Source organism: Phragmites australis, chromosome 14 (genome assembly GCF_958298935.1).
Source record: "Phragmites australis chromosome 14, lpPhrAust1.1, whole genome shotgun sequence".
Lineage (NCBI taxonomy): Eukaryota > Viridiplantae > Streptophyta > Magnoliopsida > Poales > Poaceae > Phragmites > Phragmites australis.
The window spans coordinates 697,876-718,921 of record NC_084934.1 but is presented as its reverse complement, the minus strand read 5'-3'; the positions used below and the strand labels follow the sequence as shown (position 1 = coordinate 718,921).

Genomic DNA, 21,046 nt, shown 5'->3' with positions numbered 1-21,046 from the left:
CCTCAGACGTTGCACGGCGTGTGTAAAACTCTATCGTTCTTATTAATATATGCCGGTAATATTCTGAGTCTTTTAGAAAAAAACTCAGAACAAGCTTTCCAAATTTGATACTCACCCTAAGACCGACTCCAGTGGAGTTGCCATCCCCAGCCGCATCCGTATATGCTGGTGTTACAATGTTGATTTGTTACTATTGGGAGAGCAAGACAACACTCCAGTAGAGCCCTATCTAGTGCTACAATGTTGCTACACGAAAGCGGATTGAAGGAGGCAGTTGCAAATTTGTGAACGGAAATATGATGTTACAATATTATTCACAGAGTATGTACGTGGATTTTAGTGAGAGAAAGTAAATGAAAGGTAAAAAATAAAGTAGCTATTAGAGATAAAAAAATAGAGTGTATTGTAACAGTGTTAGATAATTCAATAATAATATTAAAGAAGATGAATTTTTAGAATATTTTTCTGAGATGCCCTAACAAAGCAACCATTTTGTTCACTGCAGCTGCTGGACCCACTGTCAGTCCTCCTCCTCCCGCTCCGGCCAAAAAATTAGAAGCAGCAGCGACGAGCAATAAATAATAATAATTAATATAAATAAATACCTGCTTCTCTTTCGCTCCTCTTCCCTTCCAAATCAGAATCAGAATCAAAATCAAATCATTCCCCTCCTCTCAATACGCCAGCGAGCAATTCTGGTTCGAATTCGAGCCCCCCTCCCCTCCCCCGCATCTAGGGTTTCGGCCGCCGGAGCCCATGGACCCCGCCGCCGGAGGAGGCAGGGCCGGGTTCGAGCGGGCGTGCCGGCTGCCCAACACCGTCCACTCCGAGATCGCGCCCGCGCTGCCGCTCCCCACCCTCCCGCCCGCGCTTGGCTTCGACGGCCTCGGCGACGACGAGCCCCTCGCCGCGCCCGACCGCCCCGACATGATCATGCAGGCCGCCAACATCGCCCGCATCCTCGCCGACACCGACGTCTCCCACCTGTCAGAATCAGCCTGCCCTTCCCCTTCACTTCTCTGCTCCTCCCCCGCGCGCTGATTCTCGTCTCGTCTAATATTGTGTGTGTGTGGTTTCTGCGGTTTTACAGGGGCTTCACGGAGGCGGACAACGTCGACGTGGATCCCAGCCAGTGCTCCTGGCTCTGGAGGGAGGTGCTCAAGCACAACCCCGACGCCTTCAAGGCCAAAGCACCTGCTCCCCCGCCGCCTTCGCAAGGTAAACGCTCTGCAAATTGAGCCTTCCTTAGTTTTGCCCTACTGGCTGCCTACCTAGCATCTCAAAACGCTTGCTGCTTTTCCGTGCATTGAAATGGACATTGCATTCTGTCTGGACTTTGGAGTTCCTAGCATCTGCTGTATGTACTAATAGCTTACCAGCTTCGACTTTGGGATGCCTGTATGAACTGTACTTTGCCATCGCCTGCCTTGGCCTTGAACGTTTCTTAAGCTGTTGTATCGTACTACTGTTGAGCACTGTTTTGACGATGCCATAATGCATGTTTGACTTGCTGCTCTGTTAAAGGTTAATGTGCTTTTGGCACAGTTTTATTCCACATGACCCTATAGAAAAAAATTGCTATTCCTATGCTCGGCCGTCGAACTGAGTGAGTGTGGTGTGTCATTTTCATTTTGGCGTGGGGAGCAGTTTTGTGTACACCCCTCCGTTTTATATGTCCTAGTGCACGAGTATGGCTGTCTGGGCTCAAAGTGCACGAGGATGGCTGTCCGGGCAACTCCCCACCTTGGAGGCTTGGACTGAATGCCCCTATGTAATTGTGCTTTTGAACTTGCGTCAAGCTCCACGACGCTGTTTGACTGTTGATGAGGTGGCGCTTACAGGATGTGCTGCTTCTGTGCATATTGGTTTGTGTTTATCCGTGTAGTAGCATCGAAATGCTTCTATCCATGGACTGGTACGGAAGACAGGCCTATCAATAAATATGACGTACAGCTGAACAGTGAACCCACATGCACTGTTGTGTGAACACTTGCGCGTTTAGTGGTAAAACAAACCTTGTTTGCATTGTCGACATGCTAAATGGGTGTCCATAAATAGTTCAGGAATGATCCGGGTTACTTGGATATGACACGTATCGATTCCAACTTAGACTCTGGCATCTTACTTGGCGGATTCAGAGAAACAGGGTTCAATGGCTTATCTAATATAAGTAGGTTCAGTGTTGTAAATCAAGCTGCTCGAATCCCAGCTAAGTTTTAGCAGTATGTCCACCAGGACCACCACCTCACTATCGCACTCAACCACGTACATCCTCTCATGTCCTGGACTAGTTCAGAATGCAGTGGTTTCATGTTCCCAAATGGTACTTATCAAATGTTGCACAGTTCCCTTTTGCTATTTGGTGCATCTGTTGGTAAATTTTAGTGCATAAAACCTTATTTTCGTTCGTTCCATGCACATGCTCGATGCTTATGTCATCTATATTTAGCATTAATGCTGTACCACTAGAAGGCCACATACCGAAAATACACACTCTATGGTGGGGCAGACGCTAATTTATGCCTTACTGCTATATAGAACAATGAAATATTTATTTTTTAGAACTCGTTCAAATGGTGGTTGATGTCAACATCCCATTTGATGGCTTGTACAGTGGCTCAGTAGGCTGAGTAAGCTAGCATAAGTGGAAAGTCAATTTTTCCCTAATTATCATGTTGCAAAGGCTTTCCCAACCTTAATTCTGCTCATACATTCTTGCTTCTGTCAGAATTTCTGCACAAACCTTATGCTCCCGTCATCCGACTACTGTGCTGCTCTTCTTTTCACAGTTCTTTTGATCTATCTCAACATGCTTGTTGTTTGACAAATCTGGGGATGCTTGTATGGTTGTACTTCTGTTGCAGCCTAATCGGATGCTATTTCCTTTGGATGTGCTCCACCCTATGATGGTTTGATAAGAACTAGAACATCTGGAAGTCTCTTTTGATCTCGCTAGCAGTGTTACAGGACACACACACCTGAAATCTTTTTGGTGCGTCCACGCGTATCCGCGTGCCGACTCACGTTGGACATGGTGTGACACGCATCGAACACCTGTGGTCGTATCCCATGCCGTGCAAGTCCATGACTATGCAGGGCGAGCATCGCTGCTGGCAGTGCCGAGGCTGAGAGGCGAGAGCAGAGGACGGGGAGGAGCGGGGAGATGGAGGAGGGCAGGGGATGCGGCCGCATGGAGATCTGCTCGATCCAGATCTGAGCTTCACGAGTCGGAGGCACACATGATGAGGCTCCCCGGCGATAGCTCTGCGATGTGAGAGAACCAGAGAAGAGAAAAGCAATGAGAGGGAAAAATAGCAGCGGCGGCTTGTTGTGTACTGAGAAATGGAGTCGGGGGCTAGGGTAGGTCATTTTGGTGGGCTGACTGATTGGGCTAGCAAATGGTAGACCAATAGCCTATCCCTTTCTTTATTATTTCCCCTTTTATTTTTTTTCCTTTTTTCTTTTATACCTGTGATACACGTGGTTGTGGATTGGTCAAATATGATCATATAGATCAGCCTAAAGAATTTGACACAATAATAAATGGCTGCACGTATATTTTTTACTCTGAATTTCTATTCTATATTCTATAAAATTTAAAAATTAATATTTATTAGACGAATCCTCGAATCATATTTTCTAGAGATTGCCGAATCGGACACTCACACCCGAGTCAGACATTGACACCCACACCCATGTCCCGGTAACACTGCTCGCTAGTCCCTGTTCCAATTCCTGAATCATTCACTTCAGTTATCAGCAATTTGACATGCCTTGTCAATGTCTCATCTATCAGATCATAAATAGGCAACAAATTGCGCATGGAGAGACAAACTCGAGCTACAATAAAGTAGTGGGCCAACCTAACCTTCAGTTAAACTAGAGTAACTTAACCCCCTTAGTCTAATAATTCCTATTTTAAAACAATTGCGTTCCCTTCTGTTACTGCCCCTGCAGATGTAAATTTTATTGTACCCAGGATCGGACACCTCAGGCTGTGTCGAAGGAGAGGAGGCAGCGGCGGCGGGGGAGGAGAGGAGGCGGTGTGGAAGAAAGACGCCGTGCAAGATGGTGGCCGGTGGTGAGCAATTTAAGGCGGTGGCGGTGCTGTGTTGTGGGTAGAGAAACAGGGTGGGGATTGGGGAAGAAGAGACGACATCAGCTTCATGCGTGTAGTGCAGTAGTGGAGCAGAGAAAACTTAGGGTAAAGAAATGCGGTGGACTGGTGGTGAGTGAGTGGGTTGGATGTTGGATGGGCCATGAAATAGAAGCCCAAACCATCCTTTCTCCCCCCCCCCCCCCCCTTTTCTTTTTTCTTCTTTTAAACATGTGACAGATCTAACATATACTTAGCTGCTTGCTATGTAGCTACAAGCTTGAGTTTCTATTTTGTGAAGGGTCTTGCATATACTAGCTGCTTGCTATGTAGCATATATTTTGTGACGGAGCTTTGTAGAAACAAACTTGAATTTCTATTTTTATACTTTATAAATTTAGAAGATAATATATATTAGCCGAATCCCTTAATCCTACTTTCGAGAGTTTGCCGAGTTGGCATCCACACCCGAGTTGGACACCGACACCTGCATTCGTGTCCCCGTAACACTGACCCTTGGTTGTTTGCAGCACATGCGTGCTGTTTATTGGAACATGATAAGCTTTAGTTGGTGGTAGTAGGAAGTTTAATACCATTTCGTTGTAGCCTTGTAGGTTGTGGGTGCAAACATTAATGTTTATGCAATATCAAAATCATGATGTTTTCATTACTTGCCTTTTATTTGAGCATTCATCCATGATGATGCCTATGTTTTTTTTTTTGGGGGGGGGGGGGGGGGCAGCAAATTCATAGCCCAATTAATATTCAGATATCCAGTTTTGTTGCAAACGATAATATGTTAACTATTTTTCTGATGAGCTGAACACAAGAATTAGAGTGGTGGAAGTGTGGATACTTGCTATTGATAACTTCTTTCAATTCCGTCTTATCAGACTTGAATTATTAAGGCAGGCATTTCTGAGTCCTTTCCATTTTGGCTACTCGTTACTTTTATTTTTGCTCTCTGTTTTTTTATCATGTCAAGCTGTCAACTCAAAACCATCATTGAAATGCGCCAATTTATAATCGATCTGCTAGTTCTACTTTCTAATAACTTTATCAATAGAGTATTGTTTATGTTTGAAGAGTACGAGTCAATACTCAATAATACAGTTTCTAGAATTCTAGTAAATGTTAGCAAAGCATTTCTATCGAGTGGTAAATGCTTTCGATTTTGTAACTCTGTTAAGCTTTCTTATCTCGTCATATGTAATTTTTTGTTATGTTGGTCAAGTTTTTCAGGTCCACTTGAAGGCCCGGAATATCAAAATCAAGAACGGGAGAAGCATTTTGAGCATCTTGCACCTAATCTGAATAAAGCATGGAAGGAACCTGTATTTCCTCTGGATGATATCGAATCACACAGAGAGCATCTTCGTGTACGTTAGATACCATACGTTTCTTATTAATGTTTAGTTCCTTGTGCTAAGAGGCTTTCTGTTGTAGAATGAACTAACCCCAGATTCAGTTGCTTCAAAGAAGCCAAAAGTTAGGAAGAAAGAAATTGACAATTCTGCTTCAAGTTCTGGCCCCCGAATTCCTACTAGTCAAGGTTTATTCTTACTGATCTGTTTATTCTGCCCCATGAACTTTCCTTTCTAGTTTTTAAAACATTAGCTGATCCTGGTTGGAATTATGTATTTCAGAAGTCATTGCCAACTTCTGTGAGATGGTGGAGGATTTCTGTGGAAGAGCCGAAATTCCTGATGATGCAGATGGTGGTGACTGGTTGTCAATCCCACTTAATGATGTTAAAGTTCTTGTGAATGAAATTACATCTGTTCGATCCAAAAGGGTATTGCACGAGGTTCCTATGGATACGATTACAAGGTTATTACATGTGATAGACCGCCAGATGCAATGCTCTCAAGGTTTGTCAATAGACGTGAAGGAAAATGTGAGTTATCATATCATTATTTTTGCATTTTTAATTCAATTTGCATATGTTTTCTTATTGTTTTATTCTGCTTTAGATTGTTGGGTAAAGTTGCTGCATATTATAATCTAACAAGTTTTGGGTGCCTTCAGCCTGATGCCGCTGATGCTGAACCGTTGGTTTCCTCTGCTTTGGAGTCTATTCATGCGGCTTTAGCAATTATGACCCACCATGATATGCCAAAGCAACTGTATCGAGAAGAAGTATGCACATGCTGAGTTCCTTTTCCATCTTGTTATTGTTATGGATTGAAATTGTCAAAGTAGCTGACTCTTTCCCCTACAAAAAACAGCTTATTGAGCGAATTCTTGATTTCTCAAGGCATCAGATCACGGATTGTATGGCAGCAAGTAACCCAACCTTCCGAGCTCTCTACAAACCAGCTGAAAATGTTGCAAATGACGGTAATATCAAAGTACATAATTCTACATGCTGAAATTTCTGTCTTTGGCTTTTCACGGCTCACATCACTTCCTAAGTTGGTTATATACAATTCTGTGCTCCTTGTGCCTTTTGTCTTTTGTACTGTAGCATTTCCAGACAATTGTCTATTATGGCTTATTTTCATTATGCCCAACCTGTGCAATAATTTAGTGCTCTAGGGTGACCACCAGTAATTACTAAACTTGCCTGTTGTGATTGAATTATACATCACACAGTTTTGCATTTGTATCTCTCTTTTGGTCGATCTAGGAGATGATGATGAAGAGGACATGGAAAATGGACCGGTTAGCAAAAAGAGACGCACCTCCACTAATCTAAGCATGAGAAAATCTTCTTCAAACAGGTATATGATCAATTTGTACTTCAAATATTATCCTTTTCTAGTTTTTAATGAGGTAATATGGCACTGATAGAGTTCATTTTTCATTTTCTATGTCAGAGTTTCTGCTTCTGTTTACTCTACCGTGCAGAAACTATGCTTGATATTGGGCTTTCTTCAGGAACTGCTCACAAGGGTGCGCTTATCAGATAGTTGTATTCTGCAGTTAGCAAAAACCTGCTTTACTACATTCTTGGCGGACAATATGCAGCTTTTACAATTGAAGGCGATTGGGGTTATTTGCACGGTAGCTTTTTACCTATTTTGCTCAATCATTTTCTGCACATCCAGTTTTTAAAGAATTTGCTCACTTACCATTCAAATCCTTACACAGGTTTTTTCATCATACACACAGCACAGGAGTTACTTGGTTGATGAAACACTTCATCTTCTTCATAAGTTGCAGTTTTCAAGAAATGCTGTTAGAACCTTCCATCTAGCAGATGAAGATCAAAAGCAAATCCAGATGATAACAGCCCTGTTAGTTCACCTGGTTCAATTTAGTGCAATTGTTCCTGATAGCTTAAAGGGAACAGTAGATTGGAGCACTATCATTGATGCCTCAGTTGATGCTAGTTATCCAATTAAATGCCATGAAGCAGCAACGGAGGCTTGTTGCCTTTTTTGGACTAATGTGCTTCAACGTTTTACTGCTGCTAAATCTCAAGATATGTCAGAAGCCAAAGGAATTATAGATAATCTTGTTCAGGATTTGCTAACAATATTAAACTTGCCTGAGTATCCAGCTGCCGCTTCTATTCTTGAGGTAACTTTGCTGAGCAGTGCTGTTACTTTTGAGATCTTAAATGTAGACATGAGCCGCTGTTAGCACTAATTCTTGAGACTTCATGCATCATTTTATAATCAGAGACCACAGCTTTGCTAATTATTTTGCAATGCCCTCAAATAACTTTTGATTTATGGACAGGTTCTGTGTGTGTTGCTGCTTCAAAATGCTGGACTGAAATCGAAGGACATTACTGCTCGGTGCTTTGCTATTGATCTTCTCGGTGGCATTGCGTCAAGATTGAAGCGTGATGCTGTCACCTGTAGTGCGGAGAAGCTTTGGATATTGCATGAGCTTACTGATGCAGGCAGTGATGGGTCAAAAATCTTGAAAAATAAATGCTGTGTTTGTCTTGGTGGAAGAGGCATAAATATAGCCTGTGATGTTTGTGGAAGATGTTTCCATTCAGATTGTATGGGTGCTGGTAGTCAGGATAACTTACAGCGCGATAGTGTCTGCCCCTTGTGTTTTTGCAAACAACAGCTCAGTGTGTTACAGTCGTACTACCAGTTACAAATTAAAGAAAACAGCAAAAGAGCTGCTGCCTCGGTTAGTAAGAAATCTGCTACACTTGCTAAGGTGCCAGCAGTTGATATTGTTCAACAAATACTACTGAGTTATTTCCAGGAAGCTGGTCCACAAGGTGATGGGAACTTGTTTACTCGATGGTATGTTGTGTGGAATCTTACTCTTGTTTGTGCCCTTGTCTTTTGGAGTTTGATGACCATTTTGTATGCAGGTTCTATCTATGCATGTGGTACAAAGACGACCCACATTATCAGGAGAAGATAATCTACTATCTTGCCAGATTAAAATCTAAGGAGATTTTGCGAGATTCAGGCAATGGTTTGGTAATATCCAGAGACTGGGCTAAGAAAATTTGCTTGGCGCTTGGCCAGAAGAACTCATTTTCTAGGGGTTTTGATAAAATTGTTTCCCTTCTTTTGGTATGTGGTTGCTTCTTGATATTTTATTTGTCTATATGTTCTGGAGTTAATACCCAATGTTTTTTCAGGCTAGCTTGAGAGAAAATTCTCCTGTAATAAGAGCGAAGGCCTTAAGGGCAGTGAGTAGATGTTTAACCTACGAAACTATGTGTTGTGCATCATTCTCATCTGGACACTATTCATCAGTTTCTATCACTTAACTCCTATGTAGGTCAGCAGTATAGTTGAAGCTGATCCTGAGGTCTTGGGTGACAAACGTGTCCAATCTGCTGTTGAAGGGAGGTTTTGTGACTCGGCTATTTCTGTTCGCGAAGCTGCCCTTGAGCTTGTTGGAAGACATATTGCTTCACATCCTGATGTGGGGCTGAAGGTCAGTAGACATATGAAGTTACCTTATGACATGTTCATGGGTGTTGATATGATTTAGTGATTTACTATACATCCTCCAATCACAGTATATCGAAAAAGTTGCCGAGCGGATAAAGGACACAGGAGTAAGCGTTCGCAAACGTGCGATCAAAATTATAAGGGATCTTTGTGCTTCGAATCCAAACACGGACACAACTCATGCCTTTGTGGAGATTATTTCTCGTGTTAATGATGAGGAGTCCAGTGTACAGGTGAGTCGATATGAAAAACCATTGACTTGTGCTCATGACATTACATTATTATAGCAGATCTGATATGTTTTTTAATTAGTCTCTTACTGCAATAATGTTGTACTATGTTTATTCTTAAGTGCACATGGGCCTTAATATTTGGTCTCATATATAAATGTAGATAGTTGTTAGTTAAATATTTATATGTTAATTGGGAAACTCCCTTGCATATTTTTTCCAAATAAAAAAACCATCCTCATTGGAAAGTTTTCTATCACAAAAGGAAAGGGGATGTTCTTCATACACAAATCTATTTTTGCCTTTTTTTTCTTTTGCCAAATTTATATCATCCCCATGCACATGAAAAGATTTACAACATCAATCTTGAAGGCACACTGTTAGTCTGATCAGTTGTTTATTCTGGTTTTCTTGTTGATATTGTAAAGGGTAAAGCCGAGGAATAGGGGTTTATGATATTGCAAAAGAATGTTCACTTTGGACCTGCAAGATTTATGTTGCTTTTGATTATCATATTAGTTAATTTAAACAGATCTTCATTACTTTTCTAGGATCTCGTTTGCAAAACATTTTATGAGCTATGGTTCGAAGAACCAACTGGGAGTCATAAGCACTTGGTTGCTGATGGAAGTTCAGTTCCAATGGAGATCGCAAAAAAGACTGAGCAAATTGTTGACATGTTGAGGAAGATGCCCAATCACCAACCCTTGATTACCATTATAAAACGTAACTTAACTCTTGATTTCCTTCCTCAGTCAACTAAGGCCGCAGGCATTAACTCATCCATTGTGGCATCACTTCGGAAGCGTTGTGAATTGATATGTAAACGCTTGTTAGAAAGAATATTGCAGGTATTTTTCTGACCAGAGTCTTGACACTAACTAGATATGTGTGATCGAGATTGATTCGTGCACATCTTTGTTGTCAAGGTTGAGGAGGGAGCTGCTAGTGAGATGGAAGTTCATGCACTTCCTTATATTGTTGCCTTGCAAGCATTTTGTATTGTTGATCCCACCCTCTGCATTCCAGTTACTGATCCGTCTCAGTTTGTTGTGACCCTACAACCATACCTTAAGATTCAGGTGAGCCATGGGTTTCCTTCAGTTGGGCTTTAAGTTGCCATCACCTCATATCAGAATAACTTCTATCTAGCATTGGGTTCGCTAGCATTTGGATTAATGTTTAACTGGCATTTCTTTTATACATTGATTATGCATGTCATGTTCATGAGGTTATATGATTTACAGTTCCTACTCTCATAGCCTCATTGTTCACTGAATTTCTGTATTCAAGAGATTTTCATAGCTCCCTAACACGAGCCAAGTTACTGCATTTAGTAAGACATCTTGGTGGGTGATGATTATAGTTCAGCTCCTCACCTGGTAATGTTATTCATCGGCAGATCCTTTCTTTACAACAGCCAATGGTTCATTGGTGTCCTGTGGCTGAAGTGCTGCACACTTGTGCCCTAGCTTCTGCTAGTTGTGCTGTAGACATGAACCTATACTTCTATGTTGGAAATTGGAAAATCCTGATGTCTGGTGCATTAGGTACTGGACTGTACTGAAAACAGCAAAGCTAGGGCTTTGATTATTTTTCTTAAGTAGCTATATTCTTGTTGATGTGAGCAAGTAAAACTTCTGTGCATTGTGAGTTTGTATGTTCTTTTTCCTGCCACAAGCAAAATTACAACAAATTATTCTTAATCATTTTCATTTAGTTATGTGCGCAATGGCATATCTGAGAACTGAGATCCCTTTTTAAAAGTGAACGTAAGGTTGTTTGTGGCTTTGGTTATGAACCATAGTTTGTCATTTATTATTTCCCTTACCACTACCATTTACATCCGCTCCTGATTGTCTATGTCCACAGGTTGACAATAAATCAGCAGCCCAGTTGCTTGAAAGTATAATATTTGTGATTGATGCTGTTCTTCCACTCCTAAGGAAGCCACCACAAATTGTGGTTGTAGAACTTGAGCAGGACCTGAAGCAGATGATAGTTCGCCATTCTTTTTTGACAGTTGTACATGCCTGTATCAAGTAATTGCATTCCTATCCTTCACTCTCAGTATTCTTGATGAGCATTATTTCTGCTTATGTGCTTTATTTCTAATTGAGAATTCATATTTCATGAATTCCTATGTAATTGATGTGATATAGGTGGTATTTGTCTGTTTGAAGTTTTCTGATTCTTGGTGCTGTTTATTGCAGCTTTCGTAGCATTCTTGAATATGTCTTCGCATCTGCCAATTTTCTCTTATCAACTTCCATATATTTGATATCTGAGTCAAATAATCGATCCTAACAAAAATGCAAAACCACATCTTCCATTTTCAAAAAGAAGTTGCTTGGGATCATATTTGGATTTTAGCTAAAATAAGTAACAGGGCAGTTGAGTTTCAAAGAAATTTTTTACAGCGACGACAATTTTTCTATCGTGTCTATATGTTGAGAATTCGTAAATATTTGATTGTAGTTATTAGAACTTATATGAATCATTACTTCATATGTCGGGGGCCTTATCTAGTGCCAATCAGTTATTACATGCAATTATGAAAGGGAAGCATCAAACATTGAACTCACGTTGTTTTGTTTTGATCATCTTGCCAGACTTGCCTTGAAACATTCTTGTTTATTATTTCTCTTTGCTCATTTTAATGGACAGGTGCCTTTGTGCCCTTAGCAAATCAGCAGGTAGAGGTCCAGGATTATTGGAATACCTCGTTAATGTTTTCTACAAGCATCTCTCTGGAATTAATTCAGATAGTCAGGTATTGTACTATTTTTTGATTCATTGAGTGAGCTGCAAACTTATCCAAATATATGGCACAAAGTAGTTTTTATTTTCCCCTTCATTTACATTATACTCTAGTATTGGGTGAAAACCATTGTTTCTCTCCCTTCCCAGTTTCATGTGTTTACGATATCAAGTAATATATATTCTACTCTAGTTTGTACTTTGCTATATTTAGCTGACAGTTTTTCCTTTCTGAAACACAGCTGTTAGGTCGGTCGCTGTTTTGTCTTGGGCTGCTCCTTCGGTATGGTTATCAACTGATGCTAACATCTGAAAATCAACTTGACTTCCCAAAGATTATCAACTTGCTCAAGAGAAGGTATCTTCTCAGGGATGATTTCAGCTTGAAGGTTCGAGCTTTGCAGGTGTGTGCCGACTTGTAATTCATTAGAGATGAAAAAAATCCACTTAGTGATGCGCTCATCTGGAACTAGTTGTATTCATGTAGTTTATGGTATGATTCTTTGTGGCTTGCTGATCAGCTGTGAATTTTGTATGTAATTTATAGATTCAAGAATAATTATCTGTGCATGATGAATAGGTCAGAGGGCATGGTTTTAGAACTTGTGATACTGTTTATTTTTGACCCAATCGTAATGCATGGCACGCCATCTGTCTACCAGACTGTTGCTTTGGTTGTTTCAGATTCTTGCATATTTTTTAATATGAACTGCCCCTTATAAAATGCCAATATTCTTTTGTGCATGCAGACTTTGGGATACATACTTATTGCAAAGCCTGAATTTATGCTAAAAAAGGATATCTTATATCTCATTGAGGCGTCACTATCTTCTGGGGTCGATCATAGATTAAAGGTATAGGATATTTTTTCTTATAATTGCATGTACCAGCATAACAATTATTTTTAATTTAATCTGCCTATCCAGATTCAAGGACTGCAAAACCTCTATGAATATCTCCGTGATGCTGAAACCCAACTTACCGCTGAGAGTACTGGGAAGCCACCTGTACACTATGCAACAAATGGTGGAAGTGAAGTGCCTGTTGCTGCTGGTGCTGGAGACACCAACATATGTGGTGGTATTATCCAATTGTATTGGAGTTCTATTCTTGAAAGATGCCTGGATATAAATGATCAAGTTCGCCAGAGTGCACTGAAGGTGAATTAGGCGGGCATTATCTTTCATTCAACATTTTATCATATTATTTTATTTGAAAACAATAATTCTTCCTGTAGATTATTGAAGTTGTGCTCCGCCAGGGTCTAGTTCACCCTATTACCTGTGTTCCACACCTTATAGCACTTGAAATGGACCCGCTGGAGGGGAACTCAAAGTTAGCTCATCATCTACTAATGAATATGAATGAAAAGTATGTCAGTCCAACTTCTTGTTTTATTTTTTTTAATAAAATTATCTGATCGGTCGGAATTGTTTGCAGGTACCCTTTGTTTTTTGAAAGCCGCTTAGGTGATGGCCTACAAATGTCATTTAGATTCTTTGAGTCCACAGTCAGCAACCATAAGATGGCATCAAACATGAAATCAAATCCGATTGCATTCGTCAAACCTGGTATATCTAGAATATACCGTCTTATCCGCGCAAATCGAAATTCAAGAAACAAATTTGTGCACTCAATAGTTCGTAAATTTGAGTACGATGGTCGGAGTCGCTGCACAATTAGCTTTCTCGTGTAAGTAATTTAAGCAAAACTGCACCTGTTGACACTCTATTCTTTGGTAGTTTATTTGACTATCAAGTTGTGTAAACATTGCAGATACTGTGCTGAAGTTCTTACCTCCCTGCCATTCACATGCCCTGATGAACCACTTTATTTGATCTATGATATAAATCGAGTTATTCACCTTAGAGCTGGAGCAGTTGAGGCTAATTTGAAAAGGTGGACATCTATGGATCAGCATCGAGATAAGGTGGGTATGCCAACATTGTCAAGTGACAGTCATGTTGTCATGCATGAGCCTGGAGGATATTCTGACCATAATGTGAGAGATGTTTCTGAAAGGATGCATAACAATCCTTGCAGCACATTGGATGTGGACATTGCCAAACTTCAGGTGCGTCCAGAAGTTTGGGATCCAATTATTTTAATCGAGTTCATCAGTATACTGGCGCAGGGATGTGTGCTATTTTGACATTTTTGCATATTATCATTTTCCGCTAACTTGTCCTTTGTTTTCAGGAAGATTGCCATGATGCAATAGCTCTGCAGCTCCTTCTCAAATTGAAGAGACATTTGAAAATTGTTTATAGTTTAACTGATGCCCGCTGTCAGGTATGACTCGCCTTTTATTTGGAAATTAGTACTACTATGGTGCATACATGACACATGGTCTGTTCTTATTTGCAATACAGGCATTCTCTCTAAAGGAACTACCCAAATCTAGTGAAACACTCTCCAAGCAGAATGTTCCTTTTAACATTGGCAACAATAACATCAGTTTGCCGAGCTGCCTGCAGGATGTAGTGTGTGTGTACCAGGTAGAACCAATGAACTTGTAGATTTCTTGGCAAAACAAAGCTGTATGATTTATCATTTATGATTCGGTATCTGGTGTACTCTACTCTCTGAACATTGATGTGACTTGGGATATGATGCACAGGATTTCAAGACAGTGCTTCGAGAAGATACCATGGACTTTGGTGTGTACACCGCTACAGTCCAGAGGAAGCGTCCAACTCCAAGAAGTTCGTCGAGAGTTAGGAGGACCGCTCCTGTGACTGTTACAAGAGTCCGTGGCGGTGGCGGTGGAGACGATGACGATACCGATGACGACGACTGGACTGGGGGTCCAAGAGTGCTTGACTTCAGCGCTCAGGCAAGCAATGGTGGCCGCGTAACTAGGCAAAGGGTCCAAGTATGATTAGTCTTGGTGCTTTGTACATTGTAGGAGATTCATAGCTGACAGGAGACTTAGGGGGGTTTAGATAAGGTCATCTAGGGCCATTAGTACATAGAAGCAGAAAGGAAAGGAAGATAGCTTTACTTAGATTCCATCAATTTGGAGGAGCACTCCTTTTCTTGCTCTGCCCTTCTCCTTTTTGTATTTTCTGTCGGGCTTTGGCAAAATTGAGAACAGGTTGTGCTCCATTTCAGATTTAATGGGAATGAAATGATTGCTTTTGCTTTGCTTGTTGCAGTGTTCTCGTGTGCTTGTATCTTGGGCAGCACCCAACCGCCTTCCTTCCTCGTTGAGGTTTCTGTGATTGTAGTTGCCAATGCATGACAGTGTATTGAGTCTGACATGCCATTGTTCAGCTATGGTATTGCATCAGTATGTCAGTGGAAGTAGGATATATATATGTATAGATTAACGAGGCAGCACCAGCCAATGAGTTTTTGAAGATTTCTTCCATCTTTGTGTTTAGCCGCAGCATGCTGCATGCCTTGGTCCAGTGGTTCTCATGAAAAAAACTGCGCATCTCACAGGGCATTCTCACCATCAGCTGCCTGATTTCCATTTTGGCTGGCTGCTCGAGAGAGTCTTTCTGAAGCAAGCAGCAAAACAGGGCAGGCAAGCAACCGGAGAGACGCGTGTGATCTATAACTATATTCGAATCTTGCATGTTTTTTCGACGTGCCATCTCTTTTCTTTTAAAGTTAATAAAAGCTCTAGACGTGTTTTCAACTCAATCCATCGCATCTTCTCCTTTCAACCTCTAGACGTGTTAGGCTGGCACAGACCCTGAAAACCTTTCAGATTAATGGGGGTTTGGGAGGATGGTTGCTCGTGTGCAGTTTTTTGGTTGTTCTGCTACTGCTGCTAGACCAGCTCATGCTGTTCCTTTATCCTCTGCTTTCTCATCAGTCATGACAGGATCAAGTTAGTGAAGTGGAATCTGGGAAAGGGTGGAATCGGCTACTTCTGGTAAAATCTTTTGTTTTGTGATTCGGTTTATGGTGTATGAGTTGTAAGCACCTCTACTCCTTTTATAGTCCTCCCTCTCACTCAAGATCTTAGTTCTTCACATTCCTGAACTGGTAATCTCCCTTGACTCAGTGCAGTGCAGATTTTGCAGTTACTGGTTTTGTCCTGAGGAAAAGATCATCTTGATACAGTTACCTTTGTAATGTAGTTCATGTTCAAGATTGAACACCATCTTGATGCTACTGCACTTATGCGAATTCATTCATGACCTTGAGCAGCTGTCCTACTTTGGTCTTCACTTCTGAATCTTTCAGGTTTCAGCTAATTTCTTGAGGTGCACACACACAGTGAGTGAGCAGAGTAAAAGACAAGTGCATATACAGACAGACCACCATGGTGAAGATCTGTTGCATCGGCGCCGGCTACGTCGGCGGCCCGACGATGGCTGTCATCGCGCTCAAGTGCCCGGCCATCGAGGTCGCCGTCGTCGACGTCTCCCCGCTGCGCATCGACGCATGGAACAGCGACCGACTCCCCGTCTTCGAGCCGGGCCTCGATGCGGTGGTCAAGGCCTGCCGCGGCCGGAACCTCTCCTTCAGCGCCGACGTCGACCGCCACGTCGCCGACGCGGACATCGTGTTCGTGTCCGTCAACACGCCCACCAAGACCCGCGGCCTCGGCGCCGGCAAGGCCGCTGACCTCACTTACTGGGAGAGCGCGGCGCGTGCGATCGCTGACGCGTCCCGCTCCGACAAGGTCGTCGTCGAGAAGTCCACCGTCCCTGTCAAGACCGCCGAGGCCATGGAGAGGATCCTCGCGCACAGCGGCAGCGACGTTGCGTTCCAGGTCCTCTCCAACCCGGAGTTCTTCGCCGAGGGCTCCGCCGTGCAGAACCTGCTCTGCCCCGACCGCGTGCTCATCGGTGGCTGGGACACCGCCGAGGGCAGAAACGCCGTGCGGGCGCTCATGGATGTGTACGCGCACTGGGTCCCCGAGGACCGGATCGTCACCACGAGCCTCTCGTCGGCGGAGCTGTCCAAGCTCGCCGCGAACGCGTTCCTGGCGCAGAGGGTCTCGTCGGTGAACGCCATCTCGGCGCTGTGCGAGGTCACCGGCGCCGATGCGTTGGAGGTGGCGCGCTCTGTCGGCACGGACCACCGCGTCGGGGACAGTTTCCTGAACGCCGGCGTGGGTTTCGGCGGCTCGAGCTTCCAGAAAGATGTCCTGAGCCTGGTGTACGCCTGCGAGTGTAACGGCCTCCCGGAGGCGGCCGGCTACTGGCAGCAGGTGGTGGCCATGAACGAGTACCAGAAGAGCCGGTTCGTGCGCCGCGTGGTGTCGTCCATGTTCAACACAGTGGCCGGCAAGAAGGTGGCCGTGCTGGGGTTCGCGTTCAAGAAGGGCGTCTGCGACACGAGGGAGTCGCCGGCGATCGACGTGTGCCGGGGCCTGCTCGGCGACAGGGCCCACGTCAGCGTGTACGACCCACTGGTGAGCGAGAAGCAGATACGGAGGGACACGGCGGCGGCGCCGGCGGCGAAGGTGGAGCAGGTGCGCGTGGCGAGGGACGCGTACGAGGCCGCCGAGGGCGCGCACGGGCTCTGCGTGCTGACAGAGTGGGACGAGTTCAGGACGCTGGACTACCGGCGAATATTTGACGGCATGCAGAAGCCGGCGTTCGTCTTCGACGGCCGCAACGTCGTCGATGTGGGAAAGCTTAGGGAGATCGGCTTCGTCGTCTACTCCGTCGGCAAGCCGTTAGACGCCTGGCTCGAGGTCTTGCCAGCGGTGGCGTAGCCGATTTCTTTTTCTTTTTTTTTTTTTTTTGAAATGGCGTAGCCGATTTCTGATGTAATAATGTTTATATGGGTTTCAGTATTCTGATACATCTTGCCTCTCCTTCTCACCCTCATGCCTCTTTTAACGGAGAACATCCCAGAGCGGAGTGCAGCGTTGTGTTGTACCAGAATTCTACCAATGAGAGCCATGAATACCATCTAGTTGACCATGTGTGCACGAAGCATCGAAGGTAGCCCTCTAGGCACTAGTTAACACGCTCTATCTGCCCATCCGACTGGGGATGGTAGGCAGTGGTCATGCACAACTGAGCTCCCGCCAGCCAGAGCAATCCCAACAGACCGAGGCAATCCCTCAATGAAGTCCAGGGACAAAAAAAACTTGCCAGGCCGAGCTAGGGATTAGGATTGACTGGAGGAGTCCGGGATAGCGCACATGTTCACTCTTGGCTTGCAGGCAACCAGTGCAGTTTGCCACAAATTGTTGAACATTTCGCTTCATGCCCGGCCAAGCAAAAGATTTCCTTGCCCTTGCATAAGTGACCTGGAACCCCGAGTGCCCGCCAACTGCGCTAGAGTGTAGGGCAGATAGAATAGAATTCTGAACTAGTGTTGTTGCCAACTCACATGAGTCCATTATACCGAAGTACCCCCAATCCATGAGTTGGAACCCCTTCATAGAAGCACAATTCACTGTTAGTTGTGTCAGAATTTTCTAAGTTACCTGATCAGCTTCATATCCCTTTGATATGGCTTCCAACCACACTAGTACCACCGTGGAGATTGCCACCAGTTCAGAAGTTGACGAAGTGAAGCACCTTGATAGAGCATAGGCCAACTTGCTTTCCAACCCTTCTTATAAACCAATCGAAATTGTAGCCCCAACAACTTGATCATGATCTTCTGCTGCAGTGGTGTGACAAGTTGTTGGTCATCAAGATGCACTAAGCTTATTTGGTCAGTTCGGATTAAAAACTCCCCATTCTGCAGGTAAGGATGCCATCACTCGACGGCCAACAGTATAGTTAGCCCCTCTTTTTCATATGTGGACAAGCCTCGATTGCGAGGACCTAATGCCTTGCTGAGAAATGCAACTGGGTGATCTTCTAGCATGAGTATCTCCCTAATCCCAGAATCTAAAGCATCAGTCTCAACAACAAATTGCTTCGAGAAGTTTGGCAATGCCAAGACAGGTGCAGTGACCAAGGCCTTCTTCAGAGCTTCAAATGCTTCCTGTTGAGTTGATCCCCAATGAAAGACCGAGTGTTTCTTCAGTAATTTAGTGGATGACTGATCAAGCCAAAATTCGTAATAAACTTCCTGTAGTACCCATCAATTCCCAAAAATACCCTCACTTCCTTCACAGTAGAGGGTATTGGCCAATTCAACACAGCATGTATGATTTTGTCATTGGTTCCCACCCCTTGTGAACTAATGATATGCCCCAAATAAGTGAGACTCTTCTGAGCAAAAGCACATTTGGAACTTTTGATCTTCAACTGTTTTGCTGCCAAAATCTAAAAAACTTGCCTAAGCATCTTAACATGCTCCTCCAAGTTGCAGCTGTAGATTAGGATATCATCAATAAAAACTAACACCCCTTTCCTCAGCAATGGCACCAAAATATTGTTCATTCCACTTTGGAAGGTTGCAGGTGCCCCAGTAAGGCCATAGGCTATAACCCTGAACTCATAGTGCCCCATGTGGGGTTTCAATGCTATTTTACACTCATCTGCCAGATTCATACATATCTGATGGTATCCATCCCTCGTATCTAGATTAGAGAATATGCTAGCACCAACTCATCTAATATCTCGTCCATGATGAGTAATGGGTATCTTTTTTCCATTGTTACCTCATTCAACCATAAGTAGTCCATAGGGGTGGCAATGGGTCGGGTCAGGGCGAGTGGAGCGAGAACGTATCCGACCCAAAACACGAGACAACAAACCCGATGTGGACCCAAAATGCTTATCGAGTGCAAAACCAATCCCGGACCACCCCCGACGAGGATCCAAGACCCATCGGGGACCCGAGACTTGGGGAGGAGAGGCCGGCCGGTGCTAGATCTATATCTGTCATGGTGACAACATGGTGATGGTGTCGGGTGGCCCAGGCACTGGGACTATGAGCAACTGGGTGGCCCAGGTGCGGCGACGGTGTCGGGCTTCCCAGACACTCTAACGGCATCGGGCATCCCAGGCATTATGACGGTGAGACGTTGGGTGGTAACGGCGTTGGGCGGTCCAGGCGATGCGACGGTGAGCAGCTGGATAGAGAAGACGTTAGGCTTCCCAGGTGATGTGACAGTGAGCCGCTGGGCAGAGACGACATCAGGTGGTTGGGTTGCGGCGACAGCGAGCGGCTATTGAAAAAGAGCGGAAGACAGGAGGAGAGACATGCATTGCAAGCTGGTACAATGGCGGAGGACATCTTCACGCAAGTGCGGGGATGGAGGGAGCCAGAGAGGGCTGTGCAGGATATGACATCTCGTATTTGGTGCTGTAGTTTTTGAGGAACAACAGCCAAGAGGAGCGGCGGATGCCCGCCTTGAGCCTCGCACGGGCAGGCGAAAGAGGGGACCAGGCGCATCCACACACTTGCCATGACATGTGTACGCGTTGATCGACTGGAAGCGGGTGGAGGATTGAACGCGTGTACGCCCGGGATTTCGAGACCCGTGGGCACCCGTGGGTGTAAAAATAAACCCAGACCTGAACCTAACTCAGATCGAGGCTCCGACCTGATAGCCCACGGGACAATTTTTACACCCGAACCCACCATTGCTGGGTCTGAAATCCACAGGGCCCTGACCCAACTCTGCCCACTACCACCCTTAATAGTCCACACAGAAACACCATGTGTTGTCTTTCTTCTGCACTAGCAATACAGGTGAAGCAAATGGGTTATTACTCATCTTGATCACTCCTTGCTTAAGCATTCCAACCACCTGACACTCAATCTCATCTTATTGGGCAGGGCTATAGCGATAAGGCCTCAAATTCACTGGCATGGCCCTCGGTGCAAGGGGCATAGTATGATCAGAAACCCTCTGTGGAGGTAATTCCTTCGGTTCAGAGAACAAGTCCTGCAACAGTTTAGTAATTTCAGATGGCAAAATAGCCTCCTGAGCCTTAGCTTCATCACTGAACAGATGAATCACTCCCATCACAGCTCCATGTTTCATCAGATTTTGCAACTCCTAGGCAGAAATCATGTTGCAAGTACCTTCCATTCTAGCTTGATTGCCTCGGAGAGTGACCAATTGCCCTTGGTGCTCAAAAGAATGTAGTTCCTGCCCCCAGTGTACTGTCATTGGGCTGTGAGCCTCCAACCATTCCATCCCCAAAATAACAGCATACATTCCCAATGGCAACACCTTCAAATTGGTTCTGAAA

General features: G+C 44.0%; 2 protein-coding genes across 4 annotated transcripts; both read left to right on the top strand.

Moving 5' to 3' along the window:
- Window positions 1-613: 613 nt before the first annotated feature.
- Window positions 614-15,116, top strand: LOC133891526 (sister chromatid cohesion protein SCC2-like). Of its 3 annotated transcripts, none has more exons than XM_062332254.1 (28): window positions 614-986; window positions 1,091-1,218; window positions 5,339-5,475; window positions 5,543-5,648; window positions 5,746-5,993; window positions 6,125-6,235; window positions 6,325-6,436; window positions 6,726-6,819; window positions 6,916-7,102; window positions 7,190-7,621; window positions 7,784-8,310; window positions 8,382-8,589; window positions 8,658-8,708; window positions 8,801-8,959; window positions 9,045-9,209; window positions 9,758-10,057; window positions 10,136-10,288; window positions 11,079-11,248; window positions 11,874-11,979; window positions 12,209-12,370; window positions 12,716-12,820; window positions 12,893-13,126; window positions 13,204-13,337; window positions 13,407-13,658; window positions 13,743-14,040; window positions 14,166-14,258; window positions 14,339-14,464; window positions 14,587-15,116. In XM_062332254.1, exons 1-28 carry the CDS (start codon window positions 757-759, stop codon window positions 14,845-14,847), a joined length of 5,289 nt encoding a protein of 1,762 aa, XP_062188238.1. In that variant the 5' UTR covers window positions 614-756; the 3' UTR covers window positions 14,848-15,116. The 3 variants fall into 3 exon arrangements, with proteins under 3 accessions (XP_062188238.1, XP_062188239.1, XP_062188237.1); XM_062332255.1 differs by having other exon boundaries at window positions 5,743-5,993; window positions 6,729-6,819; XM_062332253.1 differs by having other exon boundaries at window positions 5,743-5,993.
- Window positions 15,117-15,636: 520 nt separating this feature from the next.
- Window positions 15,637-17,649, top strand: LOC133891007 (UDP-glucose 6-dehydrogenase 5-like). The gene has a single exon (XM_062331687.1). It carries the CDS (start codon window positions 16,246-16,248, stop codon window positions 17,647-17,649), a length of 1,404 nt encoding a protein of 467 aa, XP_062187671.1. The 5' UTR covers window positions 15,637-16,245.
- The last annotated feature ends 3,397 nt before the right edge of the window (window positions 17,650-21,046 follow it).